At 42.1% G+C, this 14964-nt stretch overlaps 1 protein-coding gene and 1 pseudogene across 3 annotated transcripts in view; one reads left to right on the top strand and one right to left on the bottom strand.

Moving 5' to 3' along the window:
* Positions 1-1331: 1331 nt before the first annotated feature.
* UBE2D2 (ubiquitin conjugating enzyme E2 D2) overlaps positions 1332-14964 on the top strand; it is a 113820-nt gene continuing 100187 nt past the window's right edge. Inside the window, exon 1 of one of the 2 annotated variants that reach the window (XM_080804040.1) lies at positions 1332-1950. In XM_080804040.1, coding sequence (XP_080660166.1) covers positions 1927-1950 — 24 coding nt within the window. In that variant the 5' untranslated portion in view covers positions 1332-1926. The remainder of the gene's footprint in view (positions 1951-14964) is intronic. The other variant, XM_080804041.1, reaches the window with a different exon arrangement.
* On the bottom strand, positions 2098-14110 carry LOC308342624 (large ribosomal subunit protein eL31-like; annotated as a pseudogene). The gene is made up of 3 exons: positions 13886-14110; positions 13552-13684; positions 2098-2199 (listed from the first exon to the last, which is right to left on the bottom strand). The product of its transcript is annotated as a large ribosomal subunit protein eL31-like (transcript).

Genomic DNA, 14964 nt, shown 5'->3' with positions numbered 1-14964 from the left:
TCCATCACAATTCTTAGGAAGAAAAGATTTGGGACTATGTAATGTTCCTCTTCACCTCCAAGCTCAAATACACCCACTTTGGATGACTGGATGCAGTTTTTCCCTCCTTTGATTAGCTGTGCCCAAGTTGGCCTACCCTATTGGTCCAACCTTTACTCAGTAGGTGAGGCAATATAAATTTTGCCACTGACCTACTATGTAACATTTGGCAGGATCTTTCCCTTAGGACCTCCAGTTTCTAAAACTTCTCTAAATTCAGGTTAGAATCAATGAGCTCCAAGGTCTCTTCCAGATAGAGTGAAGAACACAGTTTTAGAATCAGAAAACTTTAGGATGGGGACACCAGGGTGGCTGTCAGTTAAGCGTCTGCCTTCAGATCAGGTCACGATCAAGCTACGAATAGGGCTCCCTGCTGGGTGGGGAGCCTGCTTCTCCCTCTCCCTCTGCCTGCCATTCCCCCTGCTTGTGTGCACACTTTCTATCAAATAAATAAAATCTTTAAAGAAAGAAAGGAAAAAAAAAAAGAAAGAAAGAAAACATTGGGATGGACTTGAGAATCTGGGTATCACCCACCAGGAAAATAATCTTTATTCTCCAGTATGTCTCCAGCCAGAGAAGCACCTCCCAGCCTAGGCCTGGCCTTATATCTTTTATGGCTCAACACACACTAGTTGCTCAGTGAATTAGCTTTTGCCTCTACCTCCTAAAAAGCAACTACAGAATAAGTTTTCTAGGCTTGCTCCTGATGGTGATAAACACACGGTTGGTTTTAACTCCTGCACGTTTTTTGAGGTAATTGGTGCAGTGCTTGTTTGTAAGAATTCACCAAGCAGAGCAAGGTCTGGGTACCTCTCCTACAAGTGACACGTGTGTGGCTAAGAGACATTCAAGTTGTCATCCTCCTGGGGCCTTGCTTAGAAAGGTCATCTCAGGGATGCCTGAGGCATGCTGAAGGAAACACATTCCCAGCAGGTGCCCAGGCTGTTACCACTTGGGTTCTAGAAAGGGATCTGATAAGACCGTGGACTTCAGGAAGTCCCAGCTCTGCCTCTGTAGAGCTGTGTGACCTTGGACAAGTCCCTTCCTCCTACAGGAATGTTGCACTGGATCTAAGTACCTCCTTTGGGTCTGTCTATGCTATGGCGCTGACCATGTGATCTGGAAAACATTCACCTTCAAACATTTATGGATCTTCGATGACATATGCATGGGGTACCAGAGCCAAGTGACTCGAGAGTCCCAGCGCGCGAGCATCTACCGTCCGCTCCACGAATCTCGCGAGACCTCTCCCCTGCACTTCGCGGCGTCATCCTCTCGGCGGCCGCGGCGGCGAAGGGGACGGCACGTAAGATACTCACAGGGGCGGCCCGTATCCCTCCGCCGCCGGCGCGGTCCGGCCCTCCCTCCCCTAGCCCGCCAATCCCCGCGCCTCCCGACCTGCCCCTCGGCCTGGGCCCACCCCGCGCTCCGGCGGCCCCACCCCGGCGGCGCCGCCCGCCCGTCCGCCCGCGCGTCCCTCGGTCCACCTGCAGCGGGCAGTCCCTCTGGCTGTCCCACTGAACGGCGCCGGCCGAGCCCGAGGCCTGGGCTCTTGCTCCCCGGCGGAGGGATCCGCGGCGGCTGAGGAGGCGGCGCTGAGATTAGGTGGAAGAGGTAGCTACGGCGGCGACGGCGGTAGCGGCGGCGGCGGCTCGGACGGCAGCGCATAAAGGGGCCGCCGCCGGGTGATGCGGTGACCGCTGCGGCAGGCTCAGGAGCCAAGTGGGCCCCGGCCCTCAGTCCGTCCAGCCGGACCCGCGCTCCCGAACTCCCCATCTTCTCCGGCCGACCCGCGATCACCGAGGCGGCCTCGCGCCCCCTCGCCCCTTCCCCGTCCCTCCCCTGTCCCCGTCCCCGCCCCGGGGCCACCGCCACCCGCCTCCCACGATGGCTCTGAAGAGAATCCACAAGGTAAGCGGCCGGAGGTCGGCTGAGGGTTCCGGCCGCTGGGCGGGCCAGCTGAGCAGGCTGCGGCCTGCACTTCCCGCCGTCGCCTCCGCCTGGCTCGCGGCCTCTTCGGACCCGGCTGCCGACGGTGATGGTCCTGCCGGGCGCCCTTCACACCCCACTCCCAGTGATGGCGCCCGTGGAGGCCCCGGCGCGCAACCCGCGCTTAGGCCGGAGGTGCGCTAGCCCGTTCAGCGTTCCCTGGTCTTCTTTCTAGGCCCCGCGTGGTATGGAGTCCCAGGGCCTCTGCCCGGCTTGGGACTGCTGCGCTAGAGGGCCATTGTCCGGCCATGCCGGGAGGGGGAGCTGGGGCTGGTGCGTTGAGCTGCCCCATTGACAGAGGTCGAAAGGGCTCCTCGCCCCAAGTCTGCCGGTGTCCCCCCTACCCCCTCCCGCCCACACCCGCCCACCTGCCCTGGTTCCCTCCACAGAGCTGCCGAGCTTGGAGCCCATGTCTCAGGCAGACGGAGGAAGCTTTTTTGTTCGATCCACAAGTATTTCTTGAGTTCACTTACCTCTTGGCGGCCGCACACTTCGGTCCACTCTGCTCGTCCAGGAACTTAAGAGTAGGAAGTTCTGAAGGAAAACAAAACAAAAAACCAAACATGACTCTTTTGAGGGAGGAGGGAAGTGGAAAGAAAAGCGTTTTGTTCTTTGAGGTTGCCAAATGTAGTGAGAAACTACACTTTTACGGGAATGGAAGCTGTTAAATTTTCAAGGGTAGAGGTAGAAACCTGGACGTTGAAGACCACTGAAGGAATTACACAAAGTTTCCTTTTACAGTATCTTCATGCAGTGGATTTTAACGCTTAAATTACGTGATATGTTCCGGGAGATCCTTTTAATTTAGAAGGAATTTTGCTCCGTTTTTTCATTCGAAAGGATGTCTTTGCCCTTTAAGATGAAGGGTTGTTTAGTTATTTGTATGAAGATTTTCCTTATACTGCGTCTATATTATGGGCTTGGCTTAAAATTTAGGGTCCCCCCACTAATGTAACTCCTGGTGCCACTCACTATAATGTCGTTTTCTTAAAAGTGGGGAAGTACTACTGGTGATTTTTGATTGGTGTTTTACTTGGGGAAGCTCTATTAAATCTCTAGCCACTTAAAAGAAGATCCTGGGATTATCCATAGGGAGGAATGGGATGGAGATGCAAGGGGAAGAGAACAAATACCTTGCCCTAAACTCAGAGAAAATGCAGACTGTCGGACAACTAAAACACCTCAGTTTGCAGTCGGTCTTCATTTCATTCATGATCAGAGACCTTTAATGTGGAGTTAATCCCAACAGTTACTGTAAATTAGGTTAGATCCTTACCAGCTTGTTTGGACTTCTTTGATTTCTAACAAATGAAGAAGGGCAGACTTCAGACAGAGTAAATCTTCTATTAAAATGAAGCAGGTTATGTGTTAAAAGGAGCTTGAAACTTCAGGGAAGATTTCTTAAGGAACTATTTAAGGGGCAGGAGCACACTGAGGAATCATCATCCAAATAAAAATATATATGTATTTTTAAGGCTTTTAGTAGTTAACTGGGTTCTTATATGGTCTAGTTGGGAAGTTATCAGTTTGATAGTTTGAGATTATAGCTGTAGAAGACTGTGCTCTTTGTTTTTGTTTTTGTTTTTTTTTAAACTTACCCTCTCCTCGTGTTCTTATTTTAAAACTTGAAGAAGAGTATGTGTAGTAACTTACAGATCAAGAAATATACCCTTAAAAAAAAAAGAAATATACCCTTTAATCTCTACATTAATTGATAAGTGTTAATTTTTTTTTCAGAGAAAAGGGTAACTCAAAACATGTATTTTAATCTTCTAATATACTTTCCCCAGTAATGTGGTTTCTTTTGAGTTACTACATATTCTCTAGATCTTCTCTAAAATATCTTCTTATAAAAATTTTAATAGGGAAACCAAGTTTAGGTAATGATACTTTGAACTTTTAAAACTCAGTATTCGCCTTTCCTCCCCTGGTTTATAACCTAGAGCCCTCTGCAAAGTATGGCTCAACTTCTGAGACTGCCAGGGATTAGAAAAATAAAATTTATTTTTGGTATACTAGTCAATAAGATTGTGAAAACAGAATAGTTTTTCCCCAGATTATCTGTGTAATACCAGTTCTGAGTTGAATGCAGCCTTACCTAGGTATGGATAAGACTAGTCCTTCCCATCTTCTTGGCCCTAGTAATGTATTTACAATGGAATCCCAAAAAAACTTAATTGGCTTATATAATTGATCTTGGTCTTGAACCTTCCCAATTATCATTCTCTGAAAAAATAGTTCTACTTAAATACTCTGTTAACTTTAGATATCTTGAACTGCTGCATCTGGGTTGTAATAAAATTTGCTGAGAACAAATAAATTTGACATGTGGCATCTTTAGGAATGCAATATCTTGTTTCTTTGATAGGGAAATTAGTGTTCTGTGAATTTGACCGTCCTTTAAATGCATTGTCTTTTGGCAGAAGCTTTTGATGGACTTTATTTTGATACACACTTTAAAGTCTCCTGACCTATGCTTTAACAGAGTGTACCAGAGAAGGTCATTATGAATATCCAGTGTAGTTCTGTGCAGGGATTGGGACCCTCTGGGCTTGTTTGTATCTATACCAAATGGTCCTAGCCTGCTGTGTTTTGAGGTTTTCTGCTGACTTTATAGGTCTTCAGCTTTGATTTTGATGCTTTGAGTGTCTGCCTCTTGCAGCACCACCCCCAGCCCTTTTCCAGTTGGCTGCATCTTGTCTGCTGTGGGCTGGGAAACCAGATCATGGAGCTTATTAAAATTATGTCTAAAATAAGACCCAGTAGGCTCTGAGTGATGAGGGCTTCATGTGTTCTGTGAACTGTGTGGTCTCTTTGACTGATCAGAGACCTTTTTTACTTCCTGTTTTTCTTCTTTTGTTATACAGATACAGGAGGCTTTGGGGTACTGTTAGAGTACCATAATACTGAAACATGGTTAATTTATTTATTCTGTGGAAGTATAAAAGACTGAATGTCTTGATTTTTTAAGGAGTTGAAGACAGACCAAAGTTAGAATACTAAAAGCTATTTTCTTAATAGTAATAGTGCCTTGTATATTTTAGTGGTATCCTGTTATTTATAATTAACATTTGGCATATATGGCTTTAATGCCAGGATGGTCACTTGATTTATTCTGTTTCTGTGATAAAGATCTTTATAGCTAGTTTCGGGGGGCAAGAAACACCTCAGTAGAATAAAGATTTCAAATTCTAATGGCTCTGAAGGCCAAGCAAGCAGGTAACCAAAGTGAGCAAAGAGAATTGGGGGGAACTAGAAATTACATATGCTATCAGAAGAGGGCAGCTGCTACCCTGCTCTCTCCCAATGTTGCTATTACCAGGATCTGTGGGCCCAGTGTTGCCAGATCTTCCCTTTTTCCCCCTTTAAAAGGAAAGCCACAAGTCCAGATTTTTGGCAACCAATTCAAATTAAAAACGATACCACATTTCTGGTAGGTTGGTAATTACCAGTTTGATTTGTGAATTAAAATTAAAAGATTGAGGTTCAGTAAGTAATCAGGGAGTATATGGATAAAAAAATGGGGAGTATAAGGTTTAAATCAGTTAAACCATACTTGCTATCTTTTTTTAAAGTTTCAGAAGTTTATTGCTTTATGTAGATGGGCAAGATTAAGTAGTTTTTTGTAAACTGTTAATTAACTTCCTTTCCTGAGGTTTTACCTGGTTATGTGTAAGGTCATAGGTAAAGCCAATTTAATAGAAGCATTGTCCCACGGTAGAATTTTGTATCTTCCTCTTCATTATGCTCTGTTTCATGTTGTGAATCATCTTTCTGTATACTACATACTTTCAAAATGTTTTAAGATTGGGAGATTACAAAAGGATGAATCTTAACTTTGTAACTCTGTAATAGTACTAAATATAAAAATAATTACTTTAGGGGTACATAGTGGTTCAGCCGGTTAAGCATCTATCAGCTCAGGTCATGATCCCTGGGTCCTGGGTTCGAGCTCAGCAGGTACTCTCCTTGTCCCTCTTCCTCTGCTCTTCCCCTGCTCATGCTTTCACTCTCTCTCTCAAATAAATAAATAAATAAAATCTTTAAAAATATTTTTTTAAAATACTATACTGTGTGATACCATATGTTACATTAGTGTTATCATATATAAGGGTAAAGTGAATTCCTATAAAAACGGCAAAACAAATTATGAAATTGTTCTATGGAGTATTGTGAACTTTAATAGATGGTTGACTGAAAATGGCTGTTGAAATTAGGTTAGGTCTATCTTAGCAGATAAACCTTCTTACTCCAAAAGATAAGGTTCTTAGAATCTCGGGGAAGATTTTTTTTTAAATTTTTCATTAAGAAATGATTCTTTGCTTTGCATAAATAAGTTCATTGGATTGAGAAACTTTCTTTGGCTCTTCCGGGTTGCTATTTAAGTGTTAATTTAAACAGCCATCATTGAAGGATAACTGTTAATCTCGGTTTGCTTTAAACTCTCTGAGTGTGTATTACTGTACTGCTGACTGACAAGGAGGAAGTTTAGACAAAGTCCAATTCTGGATATTTTAGTCCAGAGAGAGAGAGGGCTGCTAAAATATCCTAGGCAGTTCCCAGGATAGGAATACCTGACTCATGCCTGATGCTGCCAGGAACCTCTGCAGCCTCATCCCAGAAATGCAGGAGCATACTTGTTTTTTCTGTAGAACTAAAATTTTGGTGGTTAGATTCCCAGGCTAACCTTCAAAATCGTATTTAACTATGACATAGGAAAATAAAGTACCATTTGTTCTTCTGTCTCAGAGTCAAGTGAGATTTCAGTTAATAGAATCCTAAAATGTTAGAACTGCAGCACATCTCAGAGCTGCTGTCTGAAAAGGCCATGCGACTTTTAGGGCTGGATCAAGAACCTGGGTTTCTTGACTTATGTCTGGTGTCTTTTCTGGCCGACCATGTACCTTTATGTAGCTGTTAGGTACGTAAATCCAAAGGACACAGTCTTTTTCTTTCGTTCAAATAGTTGGGTATTCAAACTGTGCCTTGGTACCAGAAGATCTTTTCCTCAACATCTCTTTTTATTGTTGAAGAGGTGTGTATGAACTCACTTAAAACTATATAAAGTTTGATTGTTTGGTCCTCCGTATATCTTTCATCAGAGTTAAATGGGTTTTTTAATCTCTGCAAGATTAAGAATCACTGTTTTACATCTTTAAACACTGTGTTTTAATGTGAGTTGGTGACCCAGTTACCTATTCCACAGAGAAAATAGAAATCTTTGTGAATTCTTTTAGATTTCCTTTGAGGCCTTTAAGAACAAAAACAAAAACTAAACTCTGTAGCTGTTATCTTTATGGTACTCACTCAGTTTCAGAATTACTGAATTTTCTGAACAACCCCCTATGAGAATTCTTTTCTCCCAGGTTATATGGGAAAACAGAGAAATAAGCAAACTTGCCTATGATTACATGGTATGGTAAGAAAAGCCAGAATTCAGATTCATGCAGTCTTGACTCTGGCCCGCCATTACTCCAGATTTACCTTAGTCATCACTCTTCTTCCTTGTCTCTGCAGAAGTTATACTTTTCCCTTTGTCAAGCTAACTTATGCTTCCCTGTTCTTCCTGCCAGGTCCTTGCTCTTGAGTAATTGTCTCTGCTCTCCTAGTTCCAGTCTCTTCTAAGCCCCTTCAGCATCCAAGTTTATTTAAGATTATCCCATCCTAAAAAAACAAACAATAGCATAAAAAACTTTAACTTCCCTAGTCCACTATAGCGGATTCCTTCCTCTTCTCTATTCCTCCCATCTCTGGCATTTCAGTGCCAAAATTCTTTTTTTTTTTTTTTTAAGCTTTTATTTATTTATTTGTCAGAGAGAGAGAGAGTGTATGTGAGTGCACAAGTAGGCAGAGCGGCAGGCAGAGGCAGAGAAAGAAGCAGGCTCCCTGCCCAGCAAGGAGCCTGATGTGGGCCTCGATCCCAGGACCCCGGGATCATGACCTGAGCTGAAGGCAGGGGCTTAACCGACTGAGCCACCCAGGTGTCCCTCAGTGCCAAAATTCTTAAAAGAATAGTCTACTCACTGTTTTGGGACTGCTTAAAAGAATAGTCTACTCACGGTTCTGGGACCATTCACCTTACTGGTGACTGGTGATTACTTAATTGCCAGATTCAATGGACAGCTCAGTTTTTATTTGATTTTTATAACAGTCACGTTGTTATCACTCATTTCCCTTAGGTTCTGAAGATAAACTGCTTTCTCCTTCATATGTAGTGTTTCTCAACTTTATTAGAATGCTTTTCAAACTAATACTATTGAGGGATACAAATAAGAGTTCGTGAAACAGGGCACACTTGGATTAAGATTGATAGCACAAATGGTCCTGGGTAAATGAGTTAAAATTTGTAATCAAAATATAATCTCAGAAGCACAAAATTAGGTAAATTTTAAAAATACCGAGATGAAACATCGTTGTCATTTTATTGTGAAGGCGCAAACTAAAAATGGTATTTTTCTTCTTTCTTTCTTTTTTTTTTTTTAAGATTTTTAATTTATTTGAGAGAAAGCACAAGAACAGGGTGAAGGGTAGAGGAAAAAGCAGACTCCCCACTGAGCAGAGATTCCAATGCCAGACTTTATCCCAGGACTCTGGGATCACAACTCAAGCCAAAGGCAGATAATCAACTGACCAAGCTACCCAGGTGCCCCAAAATGGTATTTTTCTGAAATGATTAAAGAGATTTTCATGAAGAGCTGCATTAAATGTGTTACTGTATGTTGTTTTCATTACAGTATGATAAAAATTTGTTTCAAACAGGTACACTGTAGCAAAAGAATACAAACTACATATTTGGCAGTATTCATGCAGTTAGGCTATTATCAACATTATTAATTGTCCCATGGGTAGATGTAGACAGGTCACCTAATTTAAAAAAATATGCTCATGTTTATTTCAAAATAATTTGGTTTGGGAGGCTTAAGATTCAAAGGACTTTATATTTTTTCTTTTATTTATTTATTTTTAAAAGATTTTATTTATTTGACAGACAGGGCTCATAAGTAGGCAGAGAGGCAGGCAGAGAGAGAGGAGGAAGCAGGCTCCCCAAGGGACAGAGAGCCCGATGCGGGGCTCAATCCCAGGACCTTGGGATCATGACCCTAGCCGAAGGCAGAGGCTTAACCCACTGAGCCACCCAGGCGCCCCTCTTTTATTTTTTTCAATAAAGAACTTTTTTTTTTGAAGATTTTATTCATTTATTTGACAGAGCCAGAGAACACAGGTAGGGGGGTGGAGTTGGGGGGCAAATGGCAGAGGGAAAGGGAGAAGCAGGCTCCCTGCCAAGCAGGCCCAACTCAGCTAGATCCCTGGCCCCAAGGATCATGACCTGAGCTGAAGGCAGACACTTAACAACTGAGTCACCCAGGCACCTTCAAAGGACTTTTTCATTTTAAACTTCCATATTTTAGGTACACCTTGGTGGCTCAGTCAGTTAAGCATCTGCCTTTGGCTCAGGTCATGAACCAAGGGTCCTGGAATTGAGTCCTGCATCAGGTTCTTTGCTGGATAGGGAGCCTGCTTCTCCCTTTGCCTGTTGCTCCCCCTGCTTGTTCTCTCTCTGACAAATGTGTAAAATTAAAGAAAAAAACAAAAAACAACTAAACAATTTCCATTTTTTTTAGGGGCACCTCGGTAGTGTAGGCAGTTAAGGATCCGACTCTTGGCCCAGGTCATGATTTCATGATGGTGGGATCGAGCCCTGCATCAGGCTCTGTGCTCAGAGCAGAGTCTGCTTAAGTGTCTCTTTCCCTTCCCCTCTGTCTTCTCCCCCCACCCCCACCCCCGTCCCCCACTTTGTGTTCACTCTCTCTGGAATAAATAAAATCTTTTAAAAAGACCTTTCATATTCTAGTTACAGCTCTGAGGAATGGGTTAGTATAGTACGAGTACTTAATATATAGTAAGCTTTGCTTAAATCGCAAATATATATTTAATTAGGACAAGAAACTAGATAGATCAGTGAAGTCAAATAGATGATAATACCCATAATTAAATGCTGTTTGTGTATCACAGCACAGATGGACATTGTTTGTGTTATAGTTTCTTGAGGCAAATTATTGCCTTAAATCTGTAGAAATATGTAGTATTTCTTAAAAGCGTGTATTAAAAGTGGATAAAATTTAGGACAAAAAATATTACCACCTTTATTCCTGTAATACATACTAGTGTTTCATGACAAACAGTGCTGTAATTCAAATAGTTCTAATTGATCCTTTTCAGAGTCATTTTCCTTTAGTCTTTGTGTTTTTCCTTATACAGAGAATGTCTTCTCACCCCGCCCCCTCCTCCTGAATTCTTTATTCATCCTTGGAGACCTAACAGAAATGGCTTTTCTGTGTGGCGTGCCCTAGGCATGCAGGCAGTAGGGTTCCACTATAGAACTATTTCTTAGTATGTAGACATGATTGATTATTCTTCTCCTCTGGACTGAGCTCTCCTGGGCAAAGTCCTTGTCTTACTCATTATATTCCAGTATCTGATGCATAGTAGGCATTCATTTTTTGTCAACAACATTCAGTGAATGCTGACAGCAAGTGATATGGTGAAAAAAAATAGGATTTTGGAGTAACATGCCTATTGAGTCATGTGCTAGCCCGTGGTCTTAGGGAAGTCACTTCCCTGATTTTCTTTAGCCTCAGCTTCCTTGTCTCTAGAATAAGGATAGTGTCACTTACCCTGCAAACTTGTGGGGGATGAGTAGAAAGGAAATATGGACTATATAAAAGGTAGTTTTTAATAATATTACTGTGACTTAACTGGCACAGTTGCAAAGTTGCAAATATAATACCTAGAATATTTCTTTTAACCATTCCCAAGTAAGTTGTTAACATGATGTCTCATTAACCCTAAATACTTTTGTATAAGAAATGTGTATTTCTTCAAAATAAGGACATTCTGCCACAGGATCATAATACAGCCTTCAAAATTAGGAAATTTCCCTTGAGATATTACTGCTGTATAATCCTCAGACCCCATTCAAGTTTTTCCAGTTGTTTTATAGGAAAGGATCCAGTTACTTGTTCCATTTTGTTATCTATCTGTGGTCTCTTTAATTCCTTAGTCTTTTCTGGGCTTCATGACCTTGACACGTTTCAGACATTAGAGTCCAGTTGTTTTGCAGTGTCCTCAATTTGGGTTTGTTTCCTTATGATCAGATTTAGGTCGTGGGTCTTGGGCAGGAATGTCACAGAAGCAATGTTGTGTCATGTTCTTCCCATCCTATCAAGCATGTGGTGTGTGATTTTGGTTGCATTCTTTTCATTGCATCCTTTCAAGTGGTATGCAGTTTCAATTTGACCCATTACTGAGAATTTTCACTTGCATCACTTGATTAAAGTAATGTCTACCAGGGTTCCCTACTGTAGAATTAATTCTTTTTCTCCTTGTGATGAGTAAGTAATTTGGGGGGAGATACTTTGAGAATATGTACTTATCCTATTTGTATTATTTATATATTGCTACAGAAGAAAGTACCCCAAAACTTAGATACTTAAAACATTTATTATCAAACAGTTTCTGAAGATAAGAAATCTGAGAATGGCTTATAGCTGATGATTGTGGCCCAGGTTCATTTTTGAGATTGCAGCCAAGATGTTGCCTGAGACTGCACTCTGAAGGCTAGAGGATCCCCTCTAAGCTCTCTCCTGTGGTTGTTGGCAGGTCTCAGTTCCTTGTGGGTTATTGGACTAAGGGATTCATTTCCTCCCCACATGGGTCTCTCTCCATAGAGCTGCCTGAGTATGCTTAAGACATGGCTTCCCTTAGAGAAAGTGTGAGAGCGAGCAACCACAGTATCTTTTATAACCTAATCTCAGAAGTAATATACTATCACTTGCCATATTCTGTTTCACAGACCACTCCTGTTACAAAGTGGGAGAGGTGACTAAAGGGTGTGGATTTGAGGAGTCAAGGATCATGGGGAGCTATTTTGGAGCCTGGGTACCACACCATTATGTAAAAGTTTCAACTTACTCAGTTTTGTTTTTTTTTTTTTTTAAGATTTTATTTATTTATTTGACAGAGAGAGAGATCACAAGTAGGCAGAGAAGCAGGCAGAGAGAGAGGGGAGGAAGCAGGCTCCCTGCGGAGCAGAGAGCCAGATGCGGGGCTCGATCCCAGGACCCTAGGATCATGACCCGAGTCGAAGGCAGAGGCTTTAACCCACTGAGCCACCCAGGCGCCCCCAACTTACTCAGTTTTAAATGTATATTTGTATGGACTCATGATAACCTTCTTTATTCAGGTGGATTATAATAATTTATTATCATTTTTTAAAAAATATTTTGTTTATTTATTTATTTGTCATAGAGAGATACCATAAGTAGGCAGAGAGGCAGGCAGAGAGAGAGGAGGAAGCAGGCTCCCTGCTGAGCAGAGAGCCCAATGTGGGACTTGATCCCAGGACCCTGAGATCATGACCTGAGCTGAAGGTAGAGGCTAAACCCACTGAGCCACCAGGTGCCCCTATTTTTTTTCTTTTTTTGCTCATTCTTTGAGTACTTGGTTTTGGTACCACAAGATAGCTCTGACTTTTTCCTTTACGCTGCTCTAGCCTTGTAATCATCTATTTTTCCAAGGATTCCTAGTTCTGTTTACTGGAAAATGATAATTAGAAGTCAAGATCTAGATGCTAGGTGTGCTCATTGCTCTTGGAATCTCACTGCTTTCAGGGTTTCTCAGTGTAATCAGTGGATGTAGTTAGGGAATATGTGTATGTACATACAGGTAATACACATACATACAGTACACACATTTCCATGTAGATTTACTTTACTCTCTCTATATAAAAAAACCCGTCAGTTCACATTGGTACTTTTAATTCCTGGCTAATATCATAGGGCTCATCCTATATTTCTTCCTTTCAGTATTACTATTTTTTCTTTTTTAAAGATCTTTTTATTTATTTGGGGTGGGGAGGGACAGAGGGAGAGAGAGGATGTCAAGTGGAATCCCCACTGAGTGTGGAGCCTGATGTGGGCTCGATCCCACAACCCTAAGATCATGACCTGAGCTGAAATCAAGAATCATGCTAAGCTGACTGAGCCACCCAGGCACCCCTCTTTTGGTGTTCCTAATTCTTTTCTGACAGTGAGAAACCTGGCTTCTGTTATTCTTTATATATCTGCTCATTTTATCAATTTCCCAGTATATAATCAACCTCCCACCGCTGTAGTGCATAGATATAATTCTGGTTCTCCCTTACCTGGGGATGCCCTTACTTGTCCTGACTTGTGCTGGGTCATGCCCATCCCCTTGTAGATGTTCTCAAAATTTTAAAATAATATAAAATAATAAAATAGGGCTTCTTAGTTGGCATAAATATTTAGATAAAACTATTTAAAGTAATAGTGTCAGTCGTGTAACACATACTTAAAATAGATACAGGAAGTTCAGCCCAGTAATTTTAACCATATAGCACTTTTTCCAGTTAGGGAATATGGTCCGTCCGTCCTTCCTTCCTTCCTTCCTTCCTGCTTCAGTTTTTATACCTTTATTTGATAATAAGCCATTAGTTCTCATTACTGCTTGTAGATTTTTGAAAGTGGTGACAGGTACATAGGTAACCAGTTTTTAGAGGTTGTTTGGTCAATCTTCATCCTCTTTATGTTTTCTGGACAACTGCACACAGATACGGTGTGGAACATTCCTTATTCCTCTGGCCCAGGTAGCTTTTTTTTTTTTTTAAAGATTTTATTTATTTATTAGAGAGATAGAGCGCACAAGTAGGCAGAGAGGCAGGCAGAGGGAGAGGGAGAAGCAGGCTCTCTGTGGAGCAGGGAACCCAGTGCGGGGCTCGATCCCAGGACCCTGGGATCATGACCTGAGTGGAAGGCAGCTGCTTAACTGACTGAGCCACCCAGGCGCCCCCCAGGTAGCTTTGTTGAGTCTCGTGTCCATGTGCACATCTGGAGTTCCCATCTCCTTCACGGCAAGTTTCTGGATCTCTCTGTATGCCCAAGGGGCTTGCTTTTTGAAACCCACTCCATTGATGCACTTGTGAATGTTGATGGTGTATTCTCAGGTCACTACCTTGTTGGTGGCAGAATGTGTCCTTTTTACCATCCTTCTTTATGGGAGCCATTCTGTCAAGCCCTGGTTGGAAAGGGAGAGCACAGGAAGGTATTGTGGGAAATATGGCCTTTTCTACAGCTATTCTTGGAGTAAACCAAGACCAAAATTTTAATTTATTGTTATTCTAATTTTGGTAACTCTGATATGGTCAATACCTATGTACTTACTATCCAGTTTAACATTCAGAAGAACTACCTAATTTAGTTCTAGTATTAAAGTTTTTTTTAAACTAGAATCTAGCGGGCACCAGGGTGGCTCAGTGGGTTAAGCCTCTGCCTTCTGCTCAGGTCATGATCTCAGGGTCCTAGGATCGAGCCCCGCATCGGGCTCTCTTCTCAGCAGAGAGCCTGTTTTCCCCCTCTCTCTCTGCCCTGCCTCTCTGCCTACTTGTGACTCTCTCTCTTTCTCTCTGTGTCAAATAAATAAAATTAAAAAACAAACAAACTAGAATCTAGTATTAAAGCAATAGCTTCTCTCTTTTTATTTTTTTTTTTTAATATTTTTTGTATTAGGCACCTGGGTGGCTCAGCCAGTTAAGTGTTTGCCTTTAGCTTAGGTCATGATCTCAGGGTCCTGGGATAGAGCCCCCACAGCATTGGGCTCTCTGCTCATCAGGGAGTCTGCTTCTCCCTCTCCCTCTGCCCCCTCCTCCTGCTTATGCTCTCTCTCTCTCTCAAATAAACGAAACAGAATCTTTTAAAAATACATATATTTTTTATTAAGTATATATAAACAATATATATATATAATATTAGTATATATTTTTTATTACGTAAACGCTGCCTATGATGGGGCTCACACTCACCCTGAGATAGAGTTGCACACTGCATGGACTGAGACAGCTTCCTCTTTTTAATTTATGAG

This window comes from Martes martes, assembly GCF_963455335.1.
Source record: "Martes martes genome assembly, chromosome: 5".
Classification (NCBI taxonomy): Eukaryota; Metazoa; Chordata; class Mammalia; order Carnivora; family Mustelidae; genus Martes; species Martes martes.
The sequence above is the reverse complement of the archived record's forward strand: the minus strand, read 5'-3'. Positions and strand labels throughout refer to the sequence as shown.